The sequence below is a fragment of the Nannochloropsis gaditana genome (assembly GCF_000240725.1).
Source record: "Nannochloropsis gaditana CCMP526 unplaced genomic scaffold scaffold033, whole genome shotgun sequence".
Taxonomy (NCBI): domain Eukaryota; class Eustigmatophyceae; order Eustigmatales; family Monodopsidaceae; genus Microchloropsis; species Microchloropsis gaditana.
Genome location: NW_005803920.1, coordinates 65,336 through 66,297, shown reverse-complemented (window position 1 = coordinate 66,297; position 962 = coordinate 65,336). Strand labels below are relative to the sequence as shown.

The window sequence follows — 962 nt, the reverse complement described above, 5'->3', positions numbered from 1 at the left end:
ACAGCGGCGATGGCCCTGGTCTTGAGCGGGATCTACCACGGGCAGCCCCAGGAAACCGTCCCCGACCTCGTCGGCTACCTGGGCCTGATTTTCCTGAGTTTGACCTTCACAGCCTGTATCAACAGCACGGCGGTCTTGGAACTCATGCACCAGGAGCGTCCGGCGTTCTACCGGGAGCGTTTCGCGGGCGCCTACGGTGTGCCGGCCTATGCCCTCTCCTGGCTGCTGGTGGAAGTGCCCTACGTCGGGGTCCAGTCCGTCCTTTTCCTCCTTTTCCTCTACTTCCCCCTCGGATTCTCCACTGCGGCCTGGCGGGTCGCCTGGTTCTGGGCCTTCCTCTTCCTCTACATGCTCTTCGCCACCGCCTTTGGCCAGGCCCTGGCGGCCTTGACCCCGAGCACGCAAACGGCGCAAACCCTCTTCAACACCATTGCCCCCATCTTCTCCATCATGAGCGGCATGACCTTCATGCCAGGCGATGTCCCTCGGGGATGGATCCCCCTCTGGGTCCTCTGCCCGCTGAACAAGGCTTTCGAAGGAATGGTCATGACCCAGTGGTGGACGGAGGGCGGGGGGGAGGAAGGGGGGGAGGCCACCATCGTGGTGTTCAACCCCGCCACCAGAACCTTCGAGAAAGCGTCCAAGTGGGGGGTGATTCAGTGGTTTTTTGGCGGGAAGGACGAAGGAGGGGGAATATTTCGTTTCTCCTTTGTGCACCGATGGCGGAATCTGTGCTTGATGGTGGTCTTTATCCTGGCGTGCAACGTCTTGCTCATGGCCGCGCTGCAATGGCGCCGCTTTGAAAGACGGTAGGGTCGATGATTGAAAGGGAAGGAGGAGAGGCTGGTGGGCACAACAGAGCTTGGAGACCCTGAGGCAGCTCTTGGCGCATGGCGTGGCTCCGTACGTGTGCAGGGATGGTGCTCGGCGAGGGAGGGAGTTGTGAAGTGCTGCGGGAACGA

General features: G+C 61.4%; 1 protein-coding gene across 1 annotated transcript; it reads left to right on the top strand.

The window, feature by feature from the left end:
• NGA_2038100 (uncharacterized protein) lies at window positions 1–411 on the top strand (the record flags this gene model as incomplete). The annotated part of the gene is made up of 1 exon (XM_005856150.1): window positions 1–411. A coding segment is annotated over one exon (411 nt), but the record flags the coding sequence as incomplete, so codon positions are not given.
• Between the last annotated feature and the right edge of the window lie 551 nt (window positions 412–962).